General features: G+C 48.0%; 1 protein-coding gene across 3 annotated transcripts in view; it reads right to left on the minus strand.

Moving 5' to 3' along the window:
- LOC147608884 (uncharacterized) overlaps nucleotides 1–26,982 on the minus strand; it is an 83,059-nt gene that overhangs the window by 28,612 nt on the left and 27,465 nt on the right. For all 3 annotated transcript variants that reach the window (XM_086788384.1, XM_086788385.1, XM_086788386.1), the window contains one exon: nucleotides 21,232–21,356. In XM_086788384.1, the coding sequence (XP_086644510.1) occupies nucleotides 21,232–21,356 (125 nt within the window). The remainder of the gene's footprint in view (nucleotides 1–21,231; nucleotides 21,357–26,982) is intronic.

The following is a 26,982-nucleotide window of genomic DNA, read 5'->3' on the forward strand; positions in this document are numbered from 1 at the left end:
CCATTTTTCCGCCTTGTCCATCTTCTTTTGTGTCTTTGTGATCACCTCCACCCATGAAGATGTCTCCTCTTTATGTTGCTCCTCCTCCTCTCGAATGATCCTCATTTGTTCCTTGATGGTATTCAGCTCTTCAATAAAGGAGGGCTGAAATTTTCCATCCTCAAGCTTGCCTTTTGAAGTGGCTTCCAACTCCTTTTTGAGGGCTGAGATTTCAGCCGCTTGACTTTTAGCATGCAATTTGGCCTCCACTAGTTCCTCCTTTAAGGCTGAAATCTCAGCCTCTTGCTTGGATGTTCTCTCTTCGAGCTCTTGGATTTTGTCAAATCCCTTCTCGAGTTTGGAGAGGCGGTTTATGATTGCGGTAACGGAAGAGTCCACCATCACTTGATTTCTTTGATAATTGTGCTGAGCTTGTCCTCCACCTTCACGAGCTCCTCTTTAACTCCGGTCTTGGCCATGACTTTTTGCAGAACTTCCCACAGCCAATGGACTGGAAATTAATCCATGGCACCTCCGCGCAGCGCGAAACAGCAGCAGCAGCAAGGGGGGGGGGGGGGGGGGGAATTTGCCATGTAGGGAAAAGAGAAAGAGAGAAGAGATTCAACAGAGAGAGAGAATTATGTTGCTGCCTTGGGGGCCTGAGAAAGGGTGGGTGGGCAGAGGGGGACAGAGGGACGGGCCAACTCAGGCGAGAGAGAGGCGGGCGAACAGCGAAGAGAGAGAGAGAGAGAGAGACAGGGGCGGCGGAAGCGAACAAAGGGAGAGAGGGGGGCGGCGAGTAGGGGCGAACAGCGAGGGGGGCAAAGGGACGGGCCAGCCCAGGCGGGAGAGAGGCAGGCGAACAACGAAGAGAGAGAGAGAGGGGCGGCGGAAGCGAACAAAGGGAGAGAGGGGGGGCGGCGAGCAGGGGCGAACAGCGAGGGGGGCAGAGGGACGGGCTAGGGAGGGGCCAGCCCATGCGGGAGAGAGGCGGGCGAACAGTGGAGAGAGAGAGAGAGAGAGAGAGAGAGAGAGAGAGAGAGAGAGAGATGAAATGATATATTAACGTCTTCAGAAGGCCAAAATGACCTATGAGACCAAAAAGGTTACAACAATTGGTGGATCTGATACAATGTCGGTGTAAGAAAAGCTAAAAACAACTAAACAACTAATTGAAACTGAAACAACTATGAGGAAAAGTACGGTACTAGGAGCTCCTAATGGATAACATCTAGGAAGGAAAACTCCAGCAACAAAGGTAAGCATCATACACATCACTATCCAAAGAGGTCTCTCATCGGTCGATGGCGGATATCCTCAATGTCCTCCATGGTGAGTACTCTGACTGGACGTCTCCCATGCCGTGCTAGTATGGTCCTGATCCTCTGTTGTAGTCTCCGCCGATGTCGAGATGGGCCTCTCATCTTGGGGCGCCTGGACCGCCCCAGCTCTATAGCCCGATCAATCATGTACCTCTGGTGCGGCTATACTCTGGGGCTATCTGCAATGCCTGCTGGCCTGACTGCTCAATCTCTGGTCGAAAGAAGTCTGTAACCTGCCTCTGTAGGTGTCTCTCCCTCTCTGATCCCCTCCCTCTCAAGAGACCCTCTCTATGTCTACGAAGCTCCAGCAAGTATAATCCGAGGCATCTCTGATCCTGGTATCTCATGACTCTAGAAAGTGGTCCGAAACCCTCTAAACAGGCAGTGAAAACGGCCTCGTATCTCATAATATACTGGACAGTGACATATGTAATGTAACTCTGTCTCTGGCTCCATCTGGCACAGCTGACAAATCCTGGCCTCAGCTGGTACTCCTCTGAATCTGCCAGTCTCAATCTCTAGCTGGTGTGAGGATGTGCGCATCTGACCAATAGCACACCGTACCCCATGAGAAAGATGAGTATCCATGTAGCTGGGTCTAATCACAAACCCATCCTGTGTGAGCTGGAGAAGATGATCTCTATAGAAAGCCATCTTCGTACCAAGCTCGTGTGTCGGCTGTATCCATGTCCTCCTAGTGTCCAGCTGAGTCAAGTCCTGCCTGATAAGTCTGGTAATCTCTGCCCGTGTGAGAGAGAGGGAGGGTGCATCCAGGGAGTACTAAAATGGAGGTAGCCTATCCATACTAAAGCCATGCAGCTGGAACCAAGCTGTCATCTGTGCATACCAACATGATCCGTCTCCCTGTGATGCCAACTCTCGTGAAGACTCCAGGGCTAAGCGAGCATATCTGTCTCTAGGGAGAGCCCAAGTGCTATGTATAAAGGAGACTGATCGAGTGAGTGCCTCTACTACCAATGGGGGGGCAGCCATCTCTGCGCGGATAATATCATGTGGTATGGAGGCCTTGGCTAGCCAGAGCTTTGTTCAAGGTTCCTGAAACTGAACCTGTGAACACATCCTCTCTAGTCTCCCCAATGCTGCATAAGCTCTAGTCAATCTGGTCTCCGCTACTCTCCTCAAGGAAAATAGTGGGCCACTAAAAACCACACCAAGGTAAGTATATGCATCTGTATACTCCACTGTCTCCTGACCATATGTAAAGGTGGGTGCTGACCTCCTAACCCACTGTGCTGTGGTGTTAAACACCATCACCTTGGTTTTACCAAGGTTAACAGACAATCCACTGTCCTGTGCAAACGTGTGCGATGCATCCAAATGACGCTGCATCCCCTCTCGAGAATCCAAGATCAACACAATATCATCAGCATACAATAACAGCGGAATCCATGTCCCTGCTAGCTGTGCTCCTTTGTCACCCTCCTGCTCTACATAGTCCGAAACCTCATCCACATACATCCCAAATAAGGTGGGAGAAAGGGGGCAGCCCTGTTTCACCCCAATAGTGGAGTGAACCATCTCAGATATACCCTGAGTAGACGTACCTGTCCCACAACTGCCCTGTATAAAGCCATGATTCCCCAAATCAGCTCTGTGGGCACTCCCATCTCCTGTAGTCTGCGCATCAGTCTGGCTCTCGGTACTGTGTCAAAAGCTTTGCAGAAATCCACAAAGCAACAATAAATCCTCCTGCCATATAATCTGCCCTCCTCAATAATAGCTCTGAGTGTCAAGATATGATCAAGAGTGGAGAAACCACTCCTGAACCCTGCCTACCCTGATGCACGTATGCCCTCTCTCTCTGCCCATCTACTCAACTCCTGCTCAAGAATAGATGCATATAATCTAGCCAATGTGTGACCAATCATGATGGTACGATAATTCCCAGGAAGCATGGGATCCCCTGACTTGAAGATAGGCACAATCGTGGACATATTCCAAGTCTCAGGAAAACCCTCACACATGGCTCGGTTAAACATATAGCAATAAGCTCTGCAAGCATATCTCTGGCATGAATAAAGTGCTCTGCTACCAAACCATCATGATCATATGCTCTCCCAGTCCTCATCCTATCAATAGCTTTCCTTACCATCTCAGCAGCAGTAAAGAAAGCACATGTCTCTGGGCATGGCTCCGATGGGTCTGGCAGGGGCGGCAGTCCTGGTGCTATGTATAGGGATGCTACATACTCACCCCAAATCTCTGTGGAGGTAATGGTTGGTGATGGTGAATGCTCATGGAATAGTCTCCATGCCTCGCCTGAGTCCTGACTCATAAATAACTGATACAAATCCCTCTCTAACTGAGCAAGATAACCCCTCTTCTTCCGTCGCACTAGGTGCCGGAAGGTAATCCGTGACTATCTGTGAGTGGTAACACTCATGAGCACCTCTCTCTGTAATCTGATCCTCATCTCTCTACACTCCTCATCATACCAACTGTTCTGGGGCATGTTCCCAGATCGTCTCCGTGTAGGCTGACTATGGGGATATGCCTCTGATGCTGCAGCATGAAGCGTCTCTATCAATATCTGAGTGAGCTCATCTAATGGCCGTCTCGGCTCCTCGGCACATAAGCGTCTGTATATCTCATCCGTGTACACGATGTCAGTCTCCCTCGTAAAGGTATAACGAGTGTCTGTGGAGACCTGTCCCAATGGAGCGGTGCTGAACTGAAATGTGAGAGTGAAGGACAAGATAGCATGATCCACTGCTATTTCAACCGGCCTAGTGCCTACCATAAAATCCTGAAAAGAGGGAATGAGACTAGGCTGAGCCATAACATAGTCCACTGTACTAGCACCATGCCGATGTGGAAAGCTAGTGAAACCGCCCGATGTTGGGAATCTCTGTAGGCCATTCAGGATGGCCAATCCATGTGCAGTCCCCATGTCTATCAAATACCGCCCATACACTGTATGTTCCTCATCCTGTGAGAGTCTAGATAGGCCCATATCCCTGACATCAAGCTCCCTCAACATCTCCTCTGAGGTATCATAAAATACTGTCTGGTTATGGGCGGTCCTGGCATTGAAGTCCCCCAAGAGAATGATGTCACCATCCCTGGAGAACTCCCGAATGTCATCATCCAAAATAGAAAAGGGAGACTGCCCGCTAGGTGATGCATACACTGATGTACTAGGAGCAAAATAGCATATAGCAATGTAGAGATATCTGCCCGTCTCTGCCTTCAGTCTAACCCACATGTACCTAGCCTGCTCATCTCTACGGACTATATGTATTAGTGGCTGTAGCTCCTCTCTAAACAATACTGCCACTCCTCCTGAGCCCCGTCCTCTATGCTCTCAACGAGTCTCCTGTCTACACGCTGTCTCCCATCGGTATCCACTAACATGTGGCATGGACTGTCCAAGAGCCTGATGCGTCTCACAGTAGAAGATGATGTCCCTCCCAGTGAAACTATCCTCAAAAGCCCCTACATCAAGGCGTAGAGATCCATTACAATTCCAAGTAGCAACTTTGAGTGTAGTCCCACAGGTCTCGCGTCGTCATGAAGAGCGCCTCTCCATAATCACCACTCTACCATCTCTATAGAAGGCCACTTTCCCTTTCTCTCGGGCTGCCCTTATCTCGGGCATAACTTCTTTCATGTGGGCAAGTTGCGAGAGTGTGAGGTCATCTCCAAGAGAGAGAGAGACCTTCAGTCTTGTGCGCCTGCAGTCCAGCCTGCCCGTGTGCCAAGCGAGAGAGAGAGAGAGAGAGAGAGAGAGAGAGAGAGAGAGAGAGAGAGCTAGCCTTGCGTTGCATCTCTGTGCGCCGCCTGTGCTTCCAGGTGACCAGCTGTCCAAGAGTAAGCACCCTTACGTGGAGCTGCAGTCCCTTTCCAAGAGAGAAGCGTCTCTCTGCAGCCACCAGCCCCCTCCTCCTAAAAGAAGCATAGGCTCCCAATAATAGCATAGGCCACGATTATCCCCTAAAAGGAGTTCATTTATTTTTTAAGGCTTTTAAACCTTTGTCCCCTCCGTCACTTTGTCCCCATGGATTATGAGAAGGGACTTTAATCATTTGGGCCCACACTGTGCCATTCACACTGTCCACCATGTCCCCATGCACACTTGCATACTGTCAAGAGAAAAACACAGGGTCGTAACACAACAAGTCCTTCCATTTACTTAGCTTATGGCATACTTATGGGAAACGGGGAGATGGAAATGGAAACGGCAATTTTGAGGATGGGGGAAACGGAAACGCCACGTAATCCCAAGTTATCCTAAGAAGGCGGTATGGGGAAAGTCCATAGTGTACATACTACACTGTACATTTATGAATCATGATTTGAAACTTTACAATTTTAAACTTTAAAGTTGCATGATAAATCAAAGCATTTAGAAGTTAGAACTTGGCATAATCACAAAATAAGCTAAATCCATTACTCAATCATCAATCAAGAGTCAAGACCAAGTCCTTAGTGACTAGCCATTACAAAAAAGAGTAAAATCAAATGTCAAAGGAAGCTACTCTCTAGAGTCTAGATTCTAGAGTCCTGAGTCTTGACTTCTCAAGACTCTTCTATGCTATAGAAATAGCCTCATCTTCCTGAAGCTCATCCTCATGCTCCTCCTCTAGTGGAGCTTCTTCCATGCCATCTTCATGTGTTTGACCATCGCCCTCTGTCTCCTCAACTACATCACCAATGATGGAGCCCGTGTCTATCTCCGATTTATGAAAGCCAATGTATTTATCATGCGTGTACTCATGCTTCATCTTTATTAGCAAACGCAAGTTTGCATTAACAAAGACGAGCTCATCTGCTTTCGTGTTCCCAAGGCGATTCCTCTTCTTCGAGTGTATGTGACCAAAGGTACTCCATAAACGCTCCAAAGCTGATGAAGAGCACACCTGCCCCAAAATACGAATGGCCAACTGTTGAAACTCTAGCGTTTCTGCACCATAGCCTTCCCACCAAGTGAAAGCACCAACATGAAACCTACAACATGACAATTTGAAAAACAACAATTACACTTCAAACATGAAATAAAGATTCATATGACAGATTTAAATAAAGGTTTAAAATTCAGCTTTCAACTTGTCATGCTGTGCGTCACTCCATCCAAACATTCCCTCTTTGTTGAGGTAGTTTGCAAGCCGATCCTTTCACCTTGCGTCTTTCCTCTGGAGTACCAACCAACCTTTGCAAAGTGGCATTCCAACCACGTACCACCTCACCGTCTGCTTGCTGTTGTCTTCCCTTGTGTTGAAATTCTCGATCAAGCACATAGGTAGCTGTATGTAGTGGAGAATCATATTGGTTCCATCTACTCACTGCAAGATCCTCCAATTCTTGTCTTCTATCTGCATCGGTCTCTATCAAACAGATGTTCTCAACCATCTGATCCATGTCCTCATAAATCTTCCCAATGTAAGGCACATCTCCATCCACATGCTTCAAAACCTTAACAATCATCCAACATAACTTGAGAAGATGCTCTACAGAAGGCCAAAACTCATCATGTGTAATAGTAGCATAGCAAAGCTGCCCAAGTGCTTGCCTATGAGTAGGCCACGACTCCCAATCAGGGCATGCCATCATCTGCTTTAGGGCTGGTCTCACATGAAAGAGACGACGAAGCATCATGAAACTGTATGCAAAGCGGGTGTCGGAGTACTTCAATAACTCTTTCATTGCAAACCTGCGATATAATGCAAGAGAGTAATGGTGGCGGCTTATGAAAGAAACAACCTCTTTGCCTGTGTCAATGGTGGCCTTTACCCAATGCAACTTTCCAATGTCTTTAAGCAAGTTATTGAGACAATGTGCCATGCATGGACTCCATGTAATGTGTGGGTACCTCTGCTCCAATAAGGCCCCTCCTGCCTTGTTGATACTCTCACCATCTGAAACAAACTGAACCACATTTTGTGGACCCACATACTCAACAACCTCACTCCATAACTCACATAGCACAGGAGCAGTTTTTGTCTCACCCCAGCTTCTGTAGACTTTATGTAGAGTGGATTCCCTCTACATGCTGCAAGAACGCCTTCTAATGAATGGTTGCGTATATCACTCCACCCATCAGCCATTAAAGAGACCCCATATGTGCTCCATTCCTCCTTTACAGGTGCAATGGCTTCATTGATGGATGTTATCTCATTCTCAAGCAATCTCTCCCTCAAGGCATCATAAGAGGGTGGAGTGTATGCACCACCAAATGCTGCAATTTCAGCCACCATCTCTTTGAAGAATGGTGAGCGGGCAACATTAAAAGAGATCCCACAAGAGTAGAAAAAACGTGCTACAGCAACATCAACCTGTGCCTTTCTTTGTGGATGCCATGCAATGTGAAGAATGGACTGCCTAGCCATTCCTTTGGGAGGACCATGTGTAGGCATATCAAATGAGCTTCCACCACTCCCAAGAGATAATGCAGTATGCAAAGAAGTGGGTGGATGGCCAAATGTAGCACTTCCAGGAGTTCCATGAGAAGCTGAATGCTGAGTTGGAGCACTTATTGTACGCTCCTTGCGCCGAGTATTTGCTGGAGGGGGAGGAGGTGAAGCTTCCCGTTCCATTCTTTGTGCATCTGCTGGAGCAATCTTCTCGCATTTACCTATGCCAAACTGTAACCGGCCTTCAAAAACTTGAGGGGCGGTGGAACAAACACTCGCACACAAAACACTTCATCACCCATGGGAACCTGGAAACAGGAAACAAACAGGGGGAGCTAGAGTGCTCCTGCAAATAATACAAGGACACCGATTGGCCCCAAAACGCAGTGGCGCCCCTTGCAGTATTTCTTTACTTGATCAAATATGAGTACAAAGTACATCTTGTCGAATCCTCTACCAATGGGATCCCTTTTAGCTTTTCACCCAAGATTTTCCAAATAAGAACTCTCGCTATTACAGCAAAGCATTCCATAGAGAAGGCACACCTGTACGACACCTTCCTGCTAGAAAAGGTCTTCCCCATCTCTACCATGGATCCTACAACCCTTTCCCAAACAGCAGTAGTGTTGAACCAAAACACATGTCCTTCCTATAGTCACAGCTTGCATGTAACCTCGAGAAAAACTAGAACCTGTTCACATGAATCCAGAGGCATGTATCTAATAAACCATAGACCTGTATCCATAAACCATAGGCCTGTATCCTCGACACCAAAGTCCTGTTTTCTTCTCGAAAAACTAATGTCCTGTTTCCATGACAGATAAATCCACATATGCACCATCCAATCACGGTGCCAAAAACCCATAGACCCGCTTCCATCATGCTGGTCTAAGCTTGTCCGGTCTGGCTGCGGAGATGCCTCAGCGATGCGGTCTGCTCCATGCTGCAGAAAACCCGCCTGCCTGGTTGTCACATGCAAGTAACTTGCTCCATGACCGCCAGTACCTGGACAAATTCATTGTTGCGTGCCCATCCTCTGCACCGCCTTCCCTCACCTAGCGTTCACCTGGCCGCCCGTCTGGCTGTCCGCCTAACTGACGTTTGCTTGGCTGCCCACTTGTCGGTTGCTGGTTGCTGGCAGCCCGTGCACATAGCACTTTTGGTGTCCTGCTGCTGGCAGCAACCCATTTGACTGTAGCCATGCGCTCAGCCCGCCTGGCTGTAGCCATGCACACAGCTCCCCTGTCAGCGCCCAGTAGCAGCAGCAGCAACAACAACAACTGGCGCGGCAGCAGCAGCAGCAGCAACACCACCTGGCGGCGGCGGCGGCAACAGCAGCGGCTGCACTCGGCGGCGGCAGCACCTGAAGCTCTTGAGCAGCTGCCTTGCCTGAAGCCTATGCACACAACAGCCCTGCACACGACGACCTTCTCAGTAACCAAGGATGCGCCTGCCATCACCATGCGCCACACCACGGCAACTTGCTCCAATCCACCACCCTTCGCCCTTTTTTTATAAGGAGGTGATGCGCTTTCTCTCAAAAACGCCAAAAGCAAGGATTAAAAGAAACGCATGCTTTTCAAAATAAAAAATAATACTTTAAATCATTGAAGGTTTAAAAACCTTATAGCTTTAAAAATCCTTTTTGTCCCCTTTCACACTTGGGCTGGCCACACTTATGAGTTTTCTTTTTCATATTAACGGATGCCTGACCACACTGTCCATCCCGTGCCCACCTGCTTGTTGTCCAGAGGGAAAAACACAGGTCGTAACATACCCCCCTCTTGAAAAATAGCAAGCGTCCTCGATTGCACTCAATAACACAGTAAGCATCCAAAAGATTCCCCATATGACCAAACCAATGCCCCTCTAGTGCATCAAGGTGATGAAACAATCATCCTGAGCAATAAGGCCAAACCATCACGTCAAAGTGAGAAACAACTCTTGCTTGTTCCTTCAAAACCTGCAGCAAAAGTCTAAAACCAAGTGGAAACACGTAACCTGTGTTAGCCAAAAACAAAACCATGCATCATTCTACATATGACACACATATGCATGACACATATATGCATTCGCAAACAATATGCTCCTCAAGGTGCTCTACCTACTCCAGATTAACAGTCTCAGGGTTGCTCGGAAGCCTTACACCCATGTATATCCTGCAGGACCCATGATTGATGGTACAACATGAGCATATGAAAGCAATCAATGCATCCAAACAGTACATCCACGAAGTACTTCCCACATATGTCCCTCTTGATGCTTTACCCACTCTGTATATGGCCATCCCGCAGGGGCCACACTTAGTGATACACCATGAACATGGTAAAGTACCTGATGTATCATACCAATATACATGCATCTCATCCTGACACAACCAGAGTATTACCCATGTATTCTCAAGGGTACCAGGATCCAATGGCACCAGAATTCCATAATACCTCGGAAAGTGTATAAATACATGCACAAATAGAGTTCAATCCATATATGAACCAAACCAACTCTAGGACTGCTCGCAAGACTTATGACCTTCATAGAGTCTCGAATGTTAACTCAGGTTGCTACAGACTTTGAGCTAAACCAAACCATGCCATTCCAAAGGCAAGAACCATCTCTGTTACCCATAAATGTAGACAGAGTTATCCATAGTTGCAGTTATAGTTCATGGTGCGGCCGACTGTGAACCATACCCAACTTTACCATCTCATGTGACTAGTACACAATATCATAGAAGTCCCATAAGCAGATGTACTGTCAGCCTCAGTACCTCGGGTGAATACAAAGATGTCACCAAGCGACTCCTAGATGAAAAACTGAGCCTATCTGTAACAAGGGAGTGGAGGTGCTACACCACTCTTGAGCATCAGGCAATGCTCCAGACCCATGCTCTGCTGAACCTGAATGAATCGTAGCAAGAGTCGGCTCCAACTCAAAGGCATCAAGATAAAGCTGCAATACCCAAGGTGAATCTGCTAAGTCACCCTCCTCCATCCACTTCGCATCCATCGGTGAATAGTTCTTTAAAATTCACAAGATAGCGACGGGAAACTTTACCTTGTACCTTTCTTTCCTTATGTGCCAGTATTTGCTCGGGAATAAGAACCTCATCAAGTTCCTCCGCTTCTGTCTGAGCCTCATCTGATACATCCACAGGCACCCAAAACCTGTTTGCACTCCACCCGAGTGGTAAGCACAAGTCCCAATGAAGCATGGTAGATCACCACTACTAAACATAGAAAGAAGTTGCCTTCCGAACTCCATGAAGCCTCCGTGAAGATACCACTGGTGACAAAGTGTCGAAAGCCATAGCCTTCAACCCATGTTTTGCACAATAATGCTTCAACTGCTTCTTGTTCCTGGCTGACTACTTCCTGTCCTTGGTGTCTTTTCTTCTGAGCTTCATCTTTAGCTTTTCCTCTTCACCTCATATGGGCAAAAATACACAATCCTGCACTGTCTCCCTGCACTTCCTTTTCACTTTCCACATGTTGAAGCTTTTGATGTGACTCTCATGAAACAACCACGAGCTCCCCTCCTTGAGAAAGTCGACAATATCCCGGCGATGGAACCATGTAACCTGCCTTCAAAAACTTGACGGTCGGTGGAACAAACACTCGCACACAAAACACTTCATCACCCATGGGAATCTAGAAAAAGGAAACAAACAGGGGGAGCTAGAGTGCTCCTGCAAATAATACAAGGACACCGATTGGCCCCAAAACGCAGTGGCGCCCCTTGCGGTATTTCTTTACTTGATCAAATATGAGTACAAAGTACATCTTGTCGAATCCTTTACCAATAGGATCCCTTTTAGCTTTTCACCCAGGATTTTCCAAATAAGAACTCTCGCTATTACAGCAAAGCATTCCATAGAGAAGGCACACATGTACGACACCTTCCTGCTAGAAAAGGTCTTCCCCATCTCTACCATGGATCCCACAACCCTTTCCTAAACAGCAGTAGTGTTGAACCAAAACACATGTCCTTCCTATAGTCACAGCTTGCATGTAACCTCGAGAAAAACTAGAACCTGTTCACATGAATCCAAAGGCATGCTTTCCACACGAAACCAAAGACCTGTATCTAATAAACCATAGACCTGTATCCATAAACCATAGGCCTATATCCTCGATACCAAAGTCCTCTTTTCTTCTCGAAAAAACCAATGTCCTGTTTCCATGACAGATAAATCCACATATGCACCATCCAATCACGGTGCCAAAAACCCATAGACCCGCTTCCATCATGCTGGTCTAAGCTTGTCCGGTCTGGCTGCGGAGATGCCTCAGCGATGCGGTCTGCTCCATGCTGCAGAAAACCCGCCTGCCTGGCTGTCACATGCAAGTAACTTGCTCCACAACCGCTAGTACTTGGACAAATTCACTGTTGCGTGCCCATCCTCTGCACCGCCTTCCCTCACCTGGCGTTCACCTGGCTGTCCGCCTAACTGACGTTTGCCTGGCTCCTTACCTGTCTGGTTGTTGGTTGCTGGCAACCCGTGCACATAGCTTTTGGTGTCCTGTTGTTGCTGGCAGCAACCCATCTGACTGTAGCCATGCGCTCAGCCCGCCTGGCTGTAGCCATGCGCACAGCTCCCCTGTCAGCACCCAGCAGCAACAACAGCAGCAGCAACACCACCTTGCGGCGGCGGCGGCGGCGGCGGCGGCGGCCGCTGCACTCGGCGGCGGCAGCACCTGAAGCTCTTGCGCAGCTACCTTGCCTGAAGCCTATGCACACAGCAGCCCTGCACACGGCGATCTTCTCAGTAGCCAGGATGCACCATGCACCACACCACGGCGACCTGCTCCAATCCACCACCCTTCGCCCTTTTTTTATAAGGAGGTGATGCATTTTTTTGGCTTGCCTGCCACGTGGCATGAGAGCCACGAAACGGCCCATTTACTGGCTAGGAAACGTTAAAGCTAGAGAGAAATGCTGGAAACTCGCCGTTTCCGGCGAACGGAAACGTTTCATGGACGGAAATGCGTTTCAGCCCCTGTACTGCAAGAAATGACGTTTCCTCTCTCAAAACTCGATGTTTACAGCGTTTCCCGTAACTATGGCTTATGGACATAATGACGTGAACGGAATTTCCATTGGAGGTTGTCCAAAAATAGCAACTCTCCTAAATTTTAGAAGTGTGTGTAGGCATATGCTCACTTATGGTAGTGCTATGTGTGAACAGGGCTTAACCAAGGGCACTTTTTCCCATGTGGTTTTTCCCCTTCGACATCAAGTGTGAAAGGACACATATAATATTTTGTACTTCTATATTATATGGATGTGGCACACATGCAAGGGTTGACTTGCATTTTGTTGATACCACACTTTTGGCTCTCTCTCTGTCCCATAGGTCGAATGTACCTGATTTGTCCCATAGGTCGGATTCGGCCTCCCGTGGACGTTAATATAACTTTCTTTCTTTCTTTCTTTCTCTCTCTCTCTCATTTCTGTGTGTGAGCTTCTCTACCTTGCACCTAACCCTAATGTGCAGGTTTGTGTGCGTGAGTGTGTGAGTCCAACACCCAACATTTGGTACCAGAGCTGGGAGCTGGCCCTGATATTCTGCTGCTGGAGAAAAACTACAAAATTCCATCAACGCTGTGTTTTTCCGTCGACGCTGTGTTTTTTCCGTCACCGTCCGTCCGTCCGTGGTTTGTTTCCGTCGCCGCTCCACCATCCGGCCACCACGAACGGGCGGCACTAGTGGGGAGCCCACCGCCGCCGCCCAGCTACCGCCCTCTCCAGCCGGCGGCTTAACTGCCCACAGCGGCGACGCGCCCAACAACGCTCCGTTCCGGCTGGTGCTCCCTTCTGGCCGTCGACCACGTCCGGCGTCTCCGTTCCAGTCGCCGCCCTGCGCTCCGTCACATAGCAGCCGCTGGCCGACGACTCCGTCGCTCCTGCCGTCCGGCGTCTCCGTTCAGGCCGATTGTGCTCCGTCTCGAACCGCCGCCCACGTCGTCCCTCTGCTGCTCCGCCAACGCCCAGAGCCAACACCGGTCGCCGTTTCTGCTCCGGACGTCCTTTATCGACGACTCCAGGCACCCTCTGTTCGCGCCCAGAGCTCCCCGTGCTGGCCCACGGCTGCCGGCTCCGCCTGCTCGCCTACCCGACACCAGCACACGCCCGCCTCTGGTTGGTTCGACGTTTGCTCAAACCCACGCTCTGCAGGCCTCCTCGACATCTGCAGCTCTTCAGATCTCACGACATCTGCAGCTCTGCACGCCTCCGCCAGCTGCCACGTGCATACACCAGCCTGCAGCTCCGTGTGTTCTCCAACTGCAACGACTTGGCCAACACCGTTCATTCTCCAACTGCAACGACTTGGCCAGCCTGTTGGCTCCCTCTATTCGACTGTCTGCTCCAAGCCTGCTGCCCTTGCAGGAAGGTATTTCTCTGTGCACATTTTGGGTCAAATACAAATACAATATTTTGCAGCCATTACAGTGCAGGTCATATGCAGATTTAGCAGACACTTCTGTGCAAGTCAAATTCACAGGAAAATTACAGGTGCAATTTGGGGGATTTCTCAATTTCAGGACAAATTGAAAAAATTGGGCATGTTGCTTTGACTGCAATTTGGGGGTTTTTGAAATTGAGGTCAAAATCAGCAAATTGAACCTCTCTCATTTGCAGAAATTTGGGGGTTTTCAAAATTGAGGTCAAAATCAACAAATTGAACCTCTTTCACTTGCAGAAATTTGGAGCTTTTGTGAAAATTGGCCAATTAGATGCACATTGAAGCGATTGGAGTGCATAAAAATTAGGGATTTTCAGATTGGAGCATGTAATTGGGCATTACAGCTGCAATTTGTCGCGCATGTATACACATTGTGTGTAATTGGACAATTTGGTGCAGGTTTACACTTGCTTTGATTTGCAGGCATACATTTGCACAGGACATTTGGTTGCCTGGCAGTGCACATTGGTGCTTGGCTTGCTTGCAGATATATTTTGTTGACATGGCACAGAATGCTACAAATGTATTTGGTGTGCTCACCCAGGAGGACAAGCTGGATGGATCTAACTACTCCCTCTGGAGTTTCATGATCCGTAATTTGCTGGTAGCCAAAGGGCTTTGGGGCATCGTGTGTGGTGATGACACACGCCCACTTACTATACAGCCAGCCACGCCTCAAAGGGGAGGTGCTCAAAGAGCTCCTGATGTAGATCCTGCTCCCACATCCTGCTCCCACACAAGAGCAGAAGAGATGGGACTCTAGAGATGCACAGGCCATGTCATTGATAGCCCTTTCAGTGAAAAGGACTATTATTCCGCACATTCGTTCATGCAAGACATCGAAGCTTGCATGGGACACATTGGAAGCAATGTATCAGGTACGCAACGAGGCAAGAGTTGCCTACTTGAAGAGGCAATTGGATCTTCTTTCTATGGATGAGGGTGACTCCATGGCAGATCATCTCACCAAAGTGAAAGATTTGCAGGAACAATTCCTCAACATTGATGAGGTTATCCCAGACAGACAGATGGTCACCAACACTCTTCATTCTTTACCGCCTTCCTACTTGGGCTTTCACACCTCTCTCAACCTCTCAATGAGAGGAGGTGGTGATCCCGTCACTTTTGAAGAGCTCGTGGGTTTACTCTTGCAGGAAGAGCAAACAAGAGCAAACTTATCGAGCAACCGTGGTGGAGAAAAGGCATTTACAGCCAAGGATAAGGGTAAAGCAAAGAGCTTTAAGCATGGGGGACAACAGTCTAGCAAGGCTGGTCATGGACAGCCCTCTTCTAGTGGTGAAAAGTCTGACAAAGGGGATGCAAACAAGCCCAAAAAGAAGGGCAAATGTCACTACTGCCATAAGCCTGGACACTACATCAGTGAAAGTAGGAAGCGGATTGCAAAAGAGAAAAGGAAAGAAGCAGGCAATGCAGTAGCAGACTCTTCTGATGACAAAGCACAGCAATCAGCTAATGTAATCCAAGAAGAGTACACTTTTTTGGTCACATGCACTAGTGACACACCAAGTGCTTCGGACACTGATATGTCCTACATTGCATCTCACAGACAGAATGCATCATGGTATTTTGATAGTGGTGCTTCGAGCCACATCACTTCATGCAAAGATGTATTTCAGCACTTGGTTTATGCTTCAAAAGGCCGCACTGTATCAGGTGCAAATCATACCACATATCCAGTAAAGGGAATTGGTAATGTCATACTTATTGCAGCCAATGGTGCCAATATATGTATGAAAAATGTATTGTATGTTCCAGGGATAAAGAAAAATCTGCTCTCCGTCTCAGCCATAAACGACCAAGGTTTAAAGGTTGAATTTGAAGACGGGAAATGTTTGGTAAAAGACCCATCAAAGGGTTATGAAATAGTCACTTCTGGAACACGATACAAAGGCTTGTATAAGCTGGACAGCTATGACAAGTGCACTTATGATGCAAATACAGTGGCTGCCCACACTCCTGCTATGCATGATGCAGAGCTATGGCATGCTCGTTTTGGGCATGTAAATTTTCAGAGTTTGATGCTTTTGCAGAAGCATCATATGGTTGATAATATGCCGCCTCTTGAGTCTCCACCAAGACATGTATGTGAGGGGTGTATTTTGGGAAAGATGCAACGAAAACCATTCCCCAAAGATGGAGCTGTTAGAGCTGAAAGGAAATTACAGCTCATACATAGTGATGTCTGTGGTCCAATGCGGACACCATCCATAGGGGGGCATCTTTACTTCGTCACATTCATTGATGACTACTCCAGGTTTGCTTGGGCTTACCCTTTGAAAGCGAAAGCAGATGTGTTTACATGCTTTCAACACTTTGTAGCAATGGCTGAAAATATGTGTGCATGTAAAGTCCAAACACTCCGCTCAGATAGAGGTGGAGAATACATGTCAAATGCATTCAAGAATTATATGCTTCAAAAGGGCATCAAACACCAATGTACTGTGCCTTATACACCGCAGCAAAATGGTGTAGCTGAAAGGAAAAATAGATCTCTCATGGAGATGGCAAGATGCATGGTGAAAGCACAAAAGTTGCCTCACAAATTTTGGATGGAAGCTATAATGTGTGCAACTCATGTGTTGAACAGGTGTCCAACAAAAGCTTTGAAAACCATAACACCATTTGAGGCTTGGTATAGCCGAAAGCCAACAGTGGATTATATGCGTACATTTGGGTGTTTGGCATATGCACATGTGCCAAAACAACTCCGAACAAAGCTAGATGACAAAGCAATTAAATGCATTTTTGTGGGCTACAGCAATGAGAGCAAAGGATACCGTCTTTATAATCCAACTACACGAAGGATTTTTGTCAGTAGAGATGTGGTATTTGCTGAAAATTCAGAACAGCCCATGTACAGCTTGTATAAAAGCAATGATACAGGCTTACAGGACATGTTTGATGGACTTTTACCCATTGCAATTAGGGGGGATTCAGATCAGCCAGCCCCTACACAAGAAAATCCACATGTAGAACATGTGGACCAGCCAGCCATTCAGCCCCCTTCTGTGGAAGAAGTGGAAGATCTTGTCAGGGAAGAGCAAACAGCCATAGACACAGCCAAGTCAGTGCCAAGATGGTTGCTGAAAACTTTGCAAGAAAGCAAACTTCCAGCTCCACTCACAGGTAGAACAAGGGCTAGTTCCAGCCATGCTTTGAATGTACATCGTGGGGAGTTTGCATTCGCAATGGGTGGTCTCTTTGATTCAGAAGAGCCTTCTTCTTATGAAAAAGGACATGAGAATGAGCATTGGTTGCAAGCTATGCAAGCTGAAATTTCTTCTATCATGAAGAACAATACATGGGATCTTGTGGAATTGCCTAAAGGCAAGCATGTAATTGGAACAAAGTGGGTGTATAAAGTCAAAAGAAAGCCTGATGGTACTATTGACAGGTACAAAGCAAGACTTGTGGCTAAAGGCTACTCCCAGAAAAAGGGAATAGATTATGAAGAGACTTTTGCTCCTACTTCGAGAATGACCACAATAAGATCAGTGATTGCATTGGCTGCCCATAAAGGATGGAAAGTGCATCAATTGGATATCAAAACTGCATTCTTAAATGGGGATTTACAGGAGGAAGTATATGTAAATCAGCCCATTGGTTTTGTAGTTCCTGGTGAGGAACATGAAGTATGCAGGTTGCACAAAGCATTGTATGGGTTAAAGCAAGCTCCAAGAGCTTGGTATGATAAGATACATGCTCATCTAACCAGCCAAGGTTATGAGAATAGTCCTACTGAAAGCACATTGTATGTGAAGAAAACCGATGCCGATATTCTCATAGTCATCTTGTATGTAGATGACATGCTCATTACAGGTACAAGCAAAGCACAAATTTCAGATTTCAAAGCTGATTTGAAAGCTGAATTTGATATGTCAGATTTGGGGCCTTTACACTACTATCTCGGCATACAGTTTATGCATACAGATGATGGCATTGTTATGCACCAAACTAAGTACATAAAAAGTTTGCTAAAAAGGTTTCACATGGATGAATGTAAGCCCATTTCTACTCCGGTAGAACCAGGTGTACGGCTTACTATGCATGATATTGGAGAGCCTTTTGAGGCCGGCATTTACAGCCAGGTAGTGGGATGCCTCATTTACTTGTGTAACACGAGACCAGACATATCTTTTGGAGTGTCTTTGTTGAGCAAATTCATGCACAGCCCAGGCACAAAGCATTGGCAAGCAGTCAAACGCATTTTTCGTTATCTTAAGGGTACCCTGGATCTTGGTTTGTTCTATCCCCGGGGGGCAGCTTGCAGCTTTATGCATATAGTGATTCAGATTGGGCTGGTGATTATGATACCAGGCAATCCACCAGTGGGAATTGTTTTTTTCTTGGCAGCTCATGCATATCTTGGTTGAGTAAAAAGCAACCCACTGTTGCTACATCTACTTGTGAGGCTGAGTACAGGGCAGTCTTTACAGCTACAGTAGATTGTGTATGGTTGAGGAGACTATTGGCTGATCTTCGTGAGTGTCAGCAAACACCCACCACCATTCTCACTGATAGCCAGAGTGCTATGGCCGTGGCACGATATCCAGTATTTCAAGCACGCACCAAGCACATAGAGATTCAATATTACTATGTCAGAGAGAGGCTACATGCAGGGGAGATCAGTTTATCTTATTGCCCTACACAGGATAATGTTGCAGATCTATTCACAAAGGCTTTACCTCGAGAAAAGTTTGAAGCTTTCCGCAAAGCTTTGGGCTTACTCTCATACAGAGAGTGATCTGCTACCTTGTACAGGTTCACACTTCCACTACAGGGGGGATTTGTGAGCATATGCTCACTTATGGTAGTGCTATGTGTGAACAGGGCTTAACCAAGGGCACTTTTTCCCATGTGGTTTTTCCCCTTGGACATCAAGTGTGAAAGGACACGCTCTCTCTCTCTCTCTCTCTCTCTCTCTCTCATTTCTGTGTGTGAGCTTCTCTACCCTGCACCTAACCCTAATGTGCAGGTTTGTGTGTGTGAGTGTGTGAGTCCAACACCCAACAGTGTGTTCCTTTGTATTCCAACTTATTAGAAATGTATGTGAGTACCATGTAGAACCATGTTTATCTCTTCAAAATCCTCAGGAGCTCCCCATACATGCTTTCCACTGGACACTGAGCTCCTGACAACGTGAGCATCCCCCCCCAAACACAAAAACCCCCAATATCTCTCCCTTCCCTTCGTATTTCTTGCACACACCTAGTCTCATCCCCCTCCTTGTCCCTTCGCATTTCCTTCTTCCTTTTGTGTCGCCCCTCCTACACCTCATTTGTGGCCACCTACAACAGCCCTGCTGTCACCCTTTTGCAACCCTCTTTTTCTTCTGCACAGCCTTTCCTTGTTCCCGGATTTTGCACACATTCCCATGCGGGGTCCCGAGGGGGCTCTTTGCTTTCTTCCACCCTGCTAAGCTGCTTACAACTTCCCCCTCCACCTTGCGTGTTTTGTCATTTTTGTCTCCCGGCTACCGACCTTCTCCCTAAACCTTTTTCTTGTCCCTTCCACCATCAGCCTCTCTGCCCTCTCTCTCCTATTGCTTCTCGTCTTCCCTAGTGATTGTGTTCATAAGCCTTCCCCATCAGAGAACTCCATGGCAGCTGCTCCATCTTCCCCAACTGAGGCCAGCCTCAATTTCCCCTTTTCAGAAGCGGACCTCCTAAGTCGTCTTCAGTAGCACCCCCCACCTTCTGTGGAGCCCACCATGGCCTCCAGAGGCAGAAGACTCTTTGGCAAGGTGGCATGCTGCAGACGAATACATAATTATATAAGGCTGGAGTGCATAAGCGAGCTTCAATAGGCCTCCTCACCCTTTATTTCGGCACGTCCTTGGTTCTAAGATTCACATCGGACCTTTAATCATCATTATAAGACACTTTGCATCATGGCTAGGCTTTTGCAAAAGTCCCATCCGTCCAACTGATATCCCCTCTAGGTAATCTCCCTCCGAACTTTTGATTCACCACCTGCATTAGCCTCATTTTCTCCAGCAAATAGAGACCTCCGGATTGCCTGACTGGTATTTCGTGTCACTAAAGGGAACACAAGGTGCTGTCATGCCCTGTTGCTTCTCGAGTGGTGGGAACCCATGGCAGGGATGCAAGTGTGATGTTGTTGAGGGCTTGCCGACTATGCAGACAAATGCGAGTGACTATTGTCAGTTGCCATGGAAGAGTGTGATACTCGGCAGGACCTTCAGGTGGTAAAGAGCCTGATAAAAAGGTTGATGCCACAAGTGGCAGAGACGTGAGAGCTCTTTGATGGCCGCCATGGATGAGTCTCGATGTGCAGTCGCAGTTGATGTTTATGCTCCAGAGTTATGTGATGATGTTCATGTTGGCAGCCATGTCACAGGAGATAGACAGCCACTGGAAGGCCAAGCACATGGCTGAGTGCCATCAGTTCATGGACTGGTTGTACCATAAATTATATATGGAGGGTTCAAATGTTCATGGTATGCATGTTGATGAGGGGAGAATGCTCCTAAATTTGATATGGTTTGCTGTAAGAATGCTGAAAAATGCAGCAGTGATCCTTATGGTGTGGAGAGGGATGATAGGGCTGGACGTGTTATGTGGAAGGGAAATGGTGACATGCCACGATGGTGGGTGATGTGAACATATGGAGGGGTGAAAGTACAGTGTATAGTTGAGTTTGATGTAGATGTGCTTCTCAACCAAAAGATGTCATGGGAAAATTGAAATTAGTGCTGCACACTTTGATTAATGGGTTGAAGCAAAGGTGAATAAGAAAAAGAGCAGAAATCAGCCCACAAGTTGAGCAATAACCCAACCCTAATCTTTCTTCCATTCAGTAGAAAATCACAAGAATCAGTACATACACACCATTTTTCCATTCTAACTCCTTTTAATTCACGACTATTCCCCCTCATTCCTCCAAAACTCTCTCTATCTCTAACCAACTGCATGCAAGGTTATATCGAGTTGGCAAGAAGTTTGTCTTAGACCTGAGGCTTATGAGACTGATGTGATTTAAAAATGGAAATAGATTCAAGAAGAGCTGATCTAATACAACTAAGAAACTTATTGATGCACTAAACATAGCGCACCTGTGGATAACATGACCAAATAAAACTGTACCATTTGTGCATCCCATTGCCAACTGGCTTCCATCTATGCTCCATGCCAGGGCTTTCATGGTACCAACTTCTACATTCTCTTTGGAAAGAATGCGCTGAGGAACATAACAAAATTCATGAGAGAAAATTCAATTCCAACTCAAGAAGAGTAGCACTTAATTTCACATTAGTTGCAAAAAATTCTTGTAAATCATACCCAATCTCATACTAAGCCAAATGGTGGTGTATCTCTAATACTTGATGAACATAATATCTTAAGCAAGAGGTCTTTACATGTACATAGATCCCCTTAAAATATGTTAGCAATCACTAATGTAGGCCTTCAGAAAATCCAAAAATAAAATAGTGTGCCAAATATGTTTGATGACTGCGCATGATCTCTTTGAGATGGCAACAGTAATTGTGTTGGCACATAGTAGCTTCGCATTTGTTTTCCAATTAAAGTAAGGCAAGAGACCAAAGCAGGTGATTGATATGACTTACAAGATCCAAACACTACATTGCAATTACAAAGACTTTTTGATATGGCAAGATTCATGCAGTGTGATGTCATGCTTGAACGGAAACGGTAGAAGGGACTTGTGCCTACGCTCATTGGGGAAATAAGGAGGCCTCACTCACTTAAAAGAGGCCGCTCACCTTGCTAGGAACAGCTTATAAGTTGTCTACTAGACAAGGCACCGAGGATGATTTTATAGCCTTAGCTAAAAACTTGATTCACATAACAATAAATGGCATTCAAGGCATGAACATTTTTGATAATGTCCTCTCATTTTGAATCAACAGGTGATAGCACTGGCAGGTGAAGACAGGCATGAACATTTTTGATAATGTCCTCTCATTTTGAATCAACAGGTGATAGCACTGGCAGGTGAAGACAAACCTTCCGTGCCACTAGAAGCTGGGTTATCCACGTGTGCCAAACTACCAAGGAGGTAGTATTATCTGTGAACATTACCTGATGAGAAGGTTGGAAAGGCAAGGAACCACTTCAGAGAACCCAGTCAATGTGCCTTGCTGACAAAAGTGTTAGGAGTTTGAGAGCCAATCACTCTCGTGGAAGCACTGAAAATGGATAGAGCCAATGCAATCTGAGTAGAACTACTTTTGAAGACCAATGTGGATTATGCAAAAAAGTGCAAGGCATTAGCACCAAATCGGTTTGACAAAGCAAAGAACATGGAATTTGTCTTTTGCAAGAGAGCTGGAGCTCCCCAAGAAGCAGACCACAACCCCCCTCCTGGTCATTCTCCCTCTCGGCCCTGTCCCCCTCTCCCTGTGCTCCACTCTCTACCCGCCCCTCCCGCCTGTGCACCTTCCCGCTCCCCTCCTCCTTGCCTGCACACCCCAGGATTTTAGAGTTGGGGGAGGGGGGGGGAGCGAATAGGTGTGTGGGTTGGCCCGCAGAGCTTTTTTTTTTTTTTGGGGGGGGGGGGGGGGGGGGGGTGCACAGGCAAGGAGGAGGGGAGCGGGAAGGTGCACAGATGGGGGGGGCGGGTAGAGAGTGGAGCACAGGAGAGGGGAGATGGGGACAACGAGAAGAGCGACCGGGAGGACTTTGGTCCTTCCTGCCCACCATCACCTGGTACTCGCCTTGCATCGATCTTTACTCAGCTTTTTAGTATAGCCCAAACCCCCCCCCCCCCCCCCCCCCCCCCCCCCCCCCCCCCAAACCACCCCACCCCCCGCAAAAAAAAAATTGGTTTGCCAGCTCAATGCTAACAGCCACCAGTGAGGCCGTGATGGCCCGTCATGTTCAGGAGCAAGATAGCATGGATGCAAGATCACCTATGTTTATGAGTGTTGTGATCTGTGCACAGTAAGCCAGACTAGGGGCCGAAGATGGGCTCTCTCTCTCTCTCTCTCTCTCTCTCTCTCTCTCTCTCTCTAGTTTCTTCCAGACCCGGGAGGTGGAGGACACCGTCATAGTGGATCTTGTGGACCCTCCACAAGCTGCTCTGGACCTACCCCACCCGAGAGGAGTTACCTCGGACCGAACCTCTGCACTCCAACGTGCCCGACGCCCTCGACCCCCCCCCCGTCACCTCATCAGCTCCAGATCCAAGACATGCTCCACTGCCATCGAGCTACCTTTCCACGTGACATAGCTGAGGGAGACCTCTCGGCCATACTCGTCAACCCCATGCTTGACATTTTGGAGAGTGAGCCAACATCAGCTCCGAGTAGATGGTATACCCCATGTTTTTATGCTCTTAGTATTCCATGACGAGTTTCCATGGACAGTTTTGTATCACCCCAGTGAGATAGCTATATTTATGTTTTCATTCTGTTTTATTTTCCATTCCATGATGAGATATGCCATGGACATTATTGTACCACTTTGGTCTCATAGGCCCATTGGGTCTTTAGTAGACGCTTAATATATCTTTCTTTCTTTCTTTCTCTCTCTCTCTCTCAACCTACAGGAGCTGGGGGCATACATCAAGACAGTGGAGGACAACACCAAGAAGTTACTGGGCGAGCAAAATAAGGTGCTGGACAGGGTTCTGAACCAACATGAAAAACAGTTGGAAGGCCTCCGCAAGGAGATACAGGGAAAGAACAACAAGATTGAAGAGCTGGAAGCCCAAGTGAACCACCAGGAAGAGGTGATTCAAATGTTGAAAGAGACCCAGCTGCAACAAACAGGAATGCCAGAGGCTGCCCCAATGATAGGGGAACTCTGGGCAGAAATGGAAGCCCTAAAGGCCACGGTCAAGGACCATACAGTGGAGGAAGGGGAACTGAATAATTCAGGAGGGTTTAAGGACTGACTTGGAGCAGTCGAAAGCTGCGAGTGATAAGCTGCGGGAAGAACTGCAGACCACTAAGAAAGATTGGGTGGAGGTGGTGGAGAAGCACAAACCCCCACAGAGCATCATACATGAGACTCTCGAGGAGGAGAAACGCAGGAGGGATAGGGCCCTCCATGTGCGAGTACGGGGGCTACATGCGGGGGCTTACCCCAAGGAGGATGCCATGATGCTTTGCCACATGCTAGAAGTGGACAGGATCCCCCCCCCCCCCCCCCCCTGCAGATACATGGAGGGCAGGCAAGGATATGACACGAGAGCGGCCCCTCATCATTAGATTCCCTTATGCCACCAGCAGACAGGCCCTTCTTAGACAGGCAGGCTGCCCTCAAGGGCACACAAGGTGTATATGGGAAATGATCTCACTCCAACACAGGTGGCACAGTGGCGTGAGGCGATGGTGACTGTTCATGAGGCCCACAGGGCAGGTAAGTGGGCTATCTACAGAGATGGTAAGAGTCATTATCACTGAGCGCCATCCCACATAGGGACACGGGATCTCTGAGACCAAACACCTGAGGTTGGCAGTATGGAATTGCAATGGCATGCTGTGGTCGAACCCAGGAGGCTTGAGCGAGATTTTCACAGGCAGGAATGTCAGTTTTTATATAGAGACTCATCAAAGCCCTGAGAGGGGCTTACCATACATAGCCGGGTATGAGTGGGAGTTAGCTTTTCGAGGCGAGACCCGCACATCAGGATGAGTACGTGGCTCGTGGGGGGGGGGGGGGGGGGGGCGCGGGGGGCGCGGGGTGTAGCTGTCCTTTTTAGATCCCATCTCCAACAGATTCTCAGCATCATCCGGAAGGACGAGGATGCACGGTATCTTTGAGTGCAGCTACAGCTTAGCAGTGACAGAGTCATCCACATTGCTGTGTGTTATTTTGCACACGCCACTCCCTTACGCCGCACAGCATGGCCAATCACTGTACTTACCATTATATGGGGATATCATGGAGTTCTCACAGCTGGGGAAGTCCTCTTGCTCGGGGATTCCAACGCCAGGATGGGAAGTCAGCAGGTCCCACTACTCGTTCTAGACGACCCTATCAGACTACAGGAGCTGGACATCACTGACACAGGGTTGCAGCAATCATCACAGGACATGAGGTCACAGTGTATGGGAGATATTACTTAGAGCTAGGAGCTGCACATGGTCTCGTTATCTATGATGGGATGTCCCGATTGCCCTCCTCCGGCACCCTCACCTCCTTCCCTCACTCGGGAGGTACTAGCACTGTGGACTACCTTATGGGATCTCCGGCTTGGCACACCTTCTCCCCAACTTCTCCATTCCGCCACCCCCTTTTGAAGCTGACCATGCCTACCTCTCTTTCACTCTTACCTGCACCCATCCGTCCCTCCACCACCACCCCCATCTCACATTACACTCAGGTCCTTTTTGATCACGAGCTTGACCTTGTTTACTCCAACCACATCTACCGCCAACTCCAGGATGTGGAACCTATTGTCCCCCTATCCACCTTCACAGCACAGCTCACCGCCATACTCCACACATCTGCCACTGCTTCTTTCATCTGCACGTGGGGTCTACCGCCAAGCCACCTTGCGGTTCCATGCCCCAGAACTGTTGGTATCACACGCTCCCGTCTTAAGCATGAGGTACGGATTGGGCAAATCACGAAGCACCAAGTGCAACGGATTTCTCAACGGCTCACCCAACGCAAGAAACATGAGTTCTATGCTCGGAAAGAGGATGAGTCAAACTACAAAGAGGCCTAGAGTAAACTCCGAGAACATCGCCCTCCCACACCTATCACCTGCCCAGACACATGGCACTCCTATGCATGCTCCCTCATATCCCCCATCAGCCACCCCTACCCCCACCCACCAGATCCCCGCCCCACCACCTCCACCTTCTTCACCAAAGGGCATGGTCCTCAAGGCCACTCGTAGACTACGCAATGGGTGAGCCCAGGATCATGAGGGACTCACTGCCACAAGTACATCTCGCATGCCGATGATACCCTGGTGCCCCTACTAGCCTACATATTCAATAGAGCCCTTTGTGAAGGATTTCCACCCTCTTGGTCCACCAACGCCATCAGCCCCATCCTCAAAGCTGGAGATCCACTTGATCCTAATAACTACAAGACGATCATGATTGGACACACATTGGCCAAACTCTATGGATCAGTGCTAGAGGCGGAGCTCAGTTCATTTGCAGAGAGCCAGGGATGCAGAGCCTCAGGACAGGCTAGCTTTCGGAGGAGCTACTCTACCCTTGACCACATCTTCACCCTCCGTGCCATCATCCAGGAGGGTAGAGCACGACATCAAAGGATTTACTGCTGCTTTGTGGATTTCCGCAAAGCTTTTGAGACTGTACCCCGAGTCCGCCTCCTACATCATCTACAAGAGATCGGAGTCCCATCTGACATGGTTTAGAGCATCATCGCCCTCTATGAGTACGTCACCGGATGAGTGAGAGCCCCAAGAGGTACGTCACAGGAGATTTCCAGCACTATTGGGGTGAAACAGGGCTGCCCTCTATCACCCACTCTTTTTGGCCTCTACATTGATGAGATCTCGAGCTTCGTTGATGGATTAGGTGGGGCTGGTCCCACACTGGCAGGCATATTGATCCCCATACTACTTTATGCAGATGACATCGTCCTCCTCTCAGACTCAGTCGAAGGCCTTCAGAGACAGTTGGATGCCTTACATGACTTTTGCACTTAGCGGGACCTCTCTGTGAACCTTGGTAAAACCAAGGTAATGGTCTTCAATACCTCTCGCCCCTTCACATCCAGATTGAGCTTCACATATAGAAGGGATCCTCTGGAGATTGTCTCATCCTATGTCTACCTTGGTGTCACTTTCAATGGCCCACGCTTTACCATGGTTCCCGTAGCACATGCCAGAGTGACGCGGGGATATGCAGCCT

Source organism: Cibotium barometz, chromosome 52, assembly GCF_041138505.1.
Source record: "Cibotium barometz isolate CiBa-2024 chromosome 52, ASM4113850v1, whole genome shotgun sequence".
In the NCBI taxonomy this organism is placed as follows: Eukaryota; Viridiplantae; Streptophyta; class Polypodiopsida; order Cyatheales; family Cibotiaceae; genus Cibotium; species Cibotium barometz.